Source organism: Lactuca sativa, chromosome 9 (assembly GCF_002870075.4).
Source record: "Lactuca sativa cultivar Salinas chromosome 9, Lsat_Salinas_v11, whole genome shotgun sequence".
Taxonomy (NCBI): Eukaryota; Viridiplantae; Streptophyta; class Magnoliopsida; order Asterales; family Asteraceae; genus Lactuca; species Lactuca sativa.
In genome coordinates, this window is record NC_056631.2 from 168,433,910 (window position 1) to 168,439,816 (window position 5,907).

At 35.7% G+C, this 5,907-nt stretch overlaps 1 protein-coding gene across 1 annotated transcript; it reads right to left on the reverse strand.

The window, feature by feature from the left end:
- Positions 1-387: 387 nt before the first annotated feature.
- On the reverse strand, positions 388-4,012 carry LOC111912734 (formin-like protein 5). The gene is made up of 5 exons (XM_023908466.3): positions 3,464-4,012; positions 2,128-3,359; positions 1,828-2,030; positions 1,516-1,751; positions 388-1,442 (listed from the first exon to the last, which is right to left on the reverse strand). The coding sequence occupies exons 1-5, from the start codon at positions 3,602-3,604 to the stop codon at positions 549-551; spliced, it is 2,706 nt and encodes a 901-aa protein (XP_023764234.1). The 5' UTR covers positions 3,605-4,012; the 3' UTR covers positions 388-548.
- Positions 4,013-5,907: the final 1,895 nt, after the last annotated feature.

Consider the following 5,907-nt stretch of genomic DNA (forward strand, 5'->3'; position numbering starts at 1 on the left):
TATGTTGATGTTTAGAATCAGAATCTTAGTTTGTTCTTGCACACACAAATTTCCAGGTCTACTCAGAAACACATATTCAAGTGTATGCGTGTGTGATTGTGTTTTCTAGTGTGCTTAGAACTCGTCGGAAAAATCATAACGGTGAGATTCATCAGAGAAACCGACCAATCAAGGATATCAGAAATCGACAAAAACCTACACCAACTAATCATAAATAAGTAATATAAACAATCCAAACAAATTCAATTATAACATCTGGAAAAAAAAAAGACTAAAAAACGAAAACGACTAAATATAAACAAAACCTAAAGTATCATCTTTGAGGGATGATATGAGTTTGTTGTGTATGAAGACAGTGTTATGTACAATTGTTCAATCATATGGTAATTTGATCAATGCACATAGTATTACTATTACTATTACAATAGTTGAGATAGAATTCCGGTTCATATACAACATTAGCGGTCCAGTCCAATCAAAGTGAGAAAAAAGAAAAAGAAAAAAAAAAAAAAGAATCAATCATTGTCGTTAAACAAAACCCTAAAACCCTAATCTTCATCTGAACTAGAACTATCCACCCGTCGCTGAGCAATCGCCGGAAATAGCATTTGCCGGTGATCAGAAAAAGGATTTTGACGAGAAGGTTCAGAGGTACCTCCGGCAGACACGTCATCACCTTTTCTTGGAGTCCCAACCTGCAACTCATCGTTCTTCTCTGTTGTCGGTGGTTTTACTTTTACAGGTTCCTTCTTAACCTCTTTGCATACCTTATCTAAAATTATCAAAAAATCACGAACGATTACAAATAATCTCAATCCCTCATCCTTCCCGGAGTGTCCATGGAAGTAGTCGGTTGTGTTCTTAATCAGATTCATTATCCTCTTTTCTTCTTCAAGCATCCACATAATCTCCTTCTCTGCGATCTTCACAAAATTCAACAAAACTCTCTGAAACTCGTCTTCTTCTTCAATCTTTTTCAAATCCGTATTCAAAAACTCACGAGATTTCACCAATGCTCGACCAAGCCTCGACACCAAACTGGTCAACCCATCTGCATCAACAATGGCGGCTTTTTTAACACTCTCAAGCTCACTGCTCAAACCAGACACCACTTGAAGGCCAAGAACACGATAACGCTCTTCTGTTTCTTGTGAAGAAGATGAAGTTTCTTTGAGAAGATCATCGGTTTTGAAACTCCTAGATTCACGGGTAGTTCGGGCAGCTTTTATACCTTCGGATCGGATAATCTCCTGAACAACAAAATGTAAAAGCGTTGTTTTCCCATCGATTCCTTTAACATCTGATAATTTCAACAGTGTATCCAGTTTGAATGCTTGTGCACTTCCACGAAAAGTTCCATCGTTCATCCGATTCCCGGTTTTCAAAACCGCTTCCAGAAGTTTCAGGAACAATCGGCTTTTTCTAAGTGATACGCAAGCAGCCTGTAAATCGTGAAATTAGGTTAAAATTAAACGTCTACGATGTAATTAGATGCGAAGATTTGAAGCTTTTTACCTCTAGAGTTACGAAGGATTCTTTAATCATGGCTTCTTCTTCCTGGAAATTACACATAAAGAGCAGCGATTCTAGTCTTTTGAAAGCAAATGGGATTTCAATTAAAGGTTTTAAAAAACGTTCTGCGGTTCCAAGATGAGAGAGATCGCCATTGTACATACGGAGCTTCAGTTCTTCATCGGAAGTTGGCGCCATTTTTATCAAAGTTTGAACAAGCTCCGCCGGAAGTTCGTTTCCTGTTTGAATTCATACATACAGCTTAGAAATAAGATCAAAACAAAAAAGTTGGATAAAATTATGAAAAAAGTTTACCTTCTTTTAATGCGTCACAGATTTCTTCGGTTGTCACGTTCAATGCTTTTAGGAGAATAGACAGATTCTGAGCTTTTTTTGGATCGATGATTTGAATATATTGGAAAGTGGGATCTTGGGATGCGGAATTCTTCCTTGTGTGATCTTTGTTTTTGTCGGTGGCGTTATACCCGAATAAAGTTTCGATCATTTCTTCGCTGAATCTGTTAATTTTAAGCAATTCGATCATGTATTGTTAGATCCTCATTTCATATAACTGGGTAGAAATTAATTAATGAAGATTAAAGGATGATAACTTACTGAAATGATCCTGATTTAATTTGATGCCAAACCATGGATTGATCAGGGTTCGCCATAACTTTATCCCAAAAGAACGGTTTAAGCTTCGCTTTAGATGCATCAGTTTCATCACCACCGGAATTACTAGTTCCGGCGGTTGGTCGAGGAGGTTTTAAGCTTGAAACCGGCGGTCGTGGTGGAGGTGGACCACCACTCGGAGGAGGAGGAGGACGTGGAGCAGGAGGCTTAGGTGGCGGCGGCGGTGGTCCTGGTCCTTTAAGTGGAGGCGGCGGTGGTCCTGCTCCTTTAGATGGAGGAGGAGGCGGTGGAGGTGTAGCAGCAGAAGGCATTGGAGGTGGAGGTGCCGGAGCTGCATTCGCAGACAACCGTTTAGAAGACTCAACCCTTCCAGGCGGTGGCTGTAACGATGACTCCACCCTACCAGGCGGAGGTCGTAACGGAATACCCACCGGAATACTAGAATCCATTTTCACATTTGAATTTCCATACACTAATTCATCGCCGGAATTTCCAATATTATGAACAGATGAATTCAAATTGTACGAGGGTTTATACGACCCATCTGAAAGATTAACACCATTAATAGAATAATCACTCATACTCAAACTCAGAAGAGGCCTTTCATCGTTTTGTCGGCGTTTACCCCAACCTCTTGTATAACAACAAAACATTAATCCGGCGAGAAAAAACGTCGTCGTAGCAGTAACAACCACCGCAATAATAATCTTTTTATGTGTATCGTCATTCTTCCCATTATTCGACTCTGTGTTTCCAAAAGAATTCACCGGCGGCGCTTGCCCAGTTGTACCGGAACTAGGGTCAAGAGGCTCCGCCGGAAAAAATGGAGGAGTTGGAGGTCTCCGGATTGTCGGAGCTTCAGCTGGTGCAGCTGACGGAGTCGGAGACGGAGCCGGAGAAGGAGAAGGGGAATTTGCCTCTGCTAACCTGCGCGTTCTTCGAGAACTTGTAGACCCGAATCGAAAATATTCTAAGTAATCAAAATACCATTTCTGTGAATGATTATCTTCTCCCGATTCAGGGAAAGTAAGGGTTTTCGAATTCAAGCAATCTATAATTGCCTTCTTGACTTGAAGATCCTGAAGAGCTAACGATTTCAAAATCGTTTCATGTTCTAGGGTTTTATGATCGCCACTACTAGATTGATGAAGATCTTGAAAAACTTCGATTAAATGCATCAATTCTGTTTCACAATTCGCCCAAACAAGTTCCGCCTGCAATCAAAAAACTTAATCAGATCTTAATCGTCATTAAATAGAATAATCTGGAAAAACAGTATGAGCTATGAACATCAAAAATATGAGTAAAAATGTATTACCGTATCTTTATCCATGATTTCCTCCAAATTGATGAGATTATCGAGTGCAACATTTTGGGGATTTCCTCCGTTGCTTCTTGAAACTGCAGGGAAAGCTAGAACGATCATCGCTATGAAGAAGACGACAACTTGAAAACCCATTTTTTAATGAATCTGAAATCTGAATAGGTATCTGTATCACTATGCTCATCTCATACAGCAACCATAATACCCAGAAACCCCAAAATATCTTCAAAAAGTGATGTCGATGATTAAGAATCAAGAAATTAACAAGAAAGCTTCTGATTGTGAGTTTGAATACTCTAATCTTCCAAACTAAACAAAACCCAGAAATCTAGGTTCGAGAAAACGCCGATTGGTCGAATCAAAATAACTGAAATACTTGGAATTAGGCAGATCGAGAACGAAAAGAATAATCGATGGAGTTTGACCAAACAAATCCGATGAACTAGCAATAAAAATGAAGAAATTCTTCGGTCTGCAAAAGTATACAACAGAGCAAACCGAGGCTTTTGATTTGATTTGTAAAAGAGACGAATAAATTTACAGTAATTGACCCTTGACTATTTCCTAATTTCCATATTTTTATCATTTAATAGGTCTTCATTGATTTGGGTCCCTCGTTCTAAAATTGGTCTTTTAAAAATTATTGCCTAGTTCCTTTTCAAGTTATAAATTGTGGATGTTGTCGTTACGTGCTTATATTCAAGACCATTTTGATGCTAACATAATTCATTTTTTTCTTTATGTTTATACATCAATTTAGAACGTTATGTTTTTTATGTGGCTCCAAAAATATGAAACCATGAATTGTCTCAATCAATTCTAGTGATGTGATTTTTTTTCTGATTATACTATATCATCAAATAAATATACAACGGAGAAAGTAAAACACAAACGGATGAGGAAAAAGTGTGATTTAAAACGAATAGTGGTTATAAAGAATATTAAGAACGGATCAAAATATAAAAAATGGTCACAAATGAAGGATGTAATTTATAATTCCTTCTAGAAAGTGAAAAAAGGGAACCTTTTGAGTTTAATTTTTAAAAGGCGCCGTGTGTGAAAAAGAAATTCCTTAAACGCGTTAAAGGCAACCGGTCTTGGTAAGCGAGTCATGTTTTGGACTATTTCAAGGGATGATCTAAACGACGACGTCTCGACTATGAATCTCAATAATGCCTGTCTTCGGCTCCACCCTGCTCATGTTTATGACACTCACGGACTCAATGAAATAGTATCCAGATTTGTCGGGTCGGGTGGGGTTTGTAACACTCACGGACTCAATTTATGGTTTACACTCTAGTACAAAGTTATGTTTTGAAAAAAAGGTTCTAAATTAATAATTTTTGTTTTGGGAACCGTAAATCTAAGGGTGCGTTTGGTTGTGGAAAATTTTTCAGTTTTCTAGAAAAAAATTTCAAGAAAAACGAAAATTTTGAAAACGCGTTTGGTTCGTTTAGTTTTCCAAAGTTTTCTAAGAAAATGAAAATTTTTCAGTTTTTCAAATTATATGTAAATTAGAAAAGTGATTTTTACAGTTTTCCAAATTTTTAAAATGGAAAATGAAAACTCTATCCGTTCCAACCAAACGTGTTTCATTGAAAATTGAAAATGAAAACTCAATCCTATTTTCTAAAAACATTTTCATAGAAAATGAAACTGGGTTCTACAACCAAACGCACCTTAAACTAATACTAAACTATTTCTAATACCACATTGAACCTTTGACTTCAATGAAATATGATAACACCTAATACTTTTAGGTTATAAGCTATTTCAAAATCAATAATCCATTGTCATGTTGTCTACTCCTATCCATCCCTCTCCATTACCCACTCGAGAAAAACGACTAATCCATCCTTACTTTCTTTTATTGGTTCTAAAGACTTGAGGGACTATTTCTCTTATTTACATAAAATAAGAAATAAATTGTTAACCGATCTTTCTCGCCTTCAAGTATTTGATACAATAGAGAATTCACCAAAAAATATACATTATGAATCAATTTTTTTCTAATTATAATACACAATTAGATGTAAATGAATTTTTTTACCATGATTATTATTTTGAAACAACTTATTTTATAATAATGTCACTATAATTTACATTTTTATCATATTATGTATTTTTGTATTTCTAATTGTCATTAAACATTTTTTACCTTATTTAAGTTTTATAGAAATATATTTTGAATTTAAAAACATACTTCTACAATAAATAAATAAAAAACTAATTTACAAATAGCCGACCAACACAAGAGTCATAGTTTAAAAAAAAATATTGTATAATGGTTATAGTGTCGTAAAAAATAAAAATAAAAAACCCTATAAGATATATTTAACTTTTAATTTACACCTTCAACTATGGAATATTGAAATTGTCATATAATATATCAATTTTAGTTTTATGTTTACATAATCCAATTTATCTTTTATCATTAC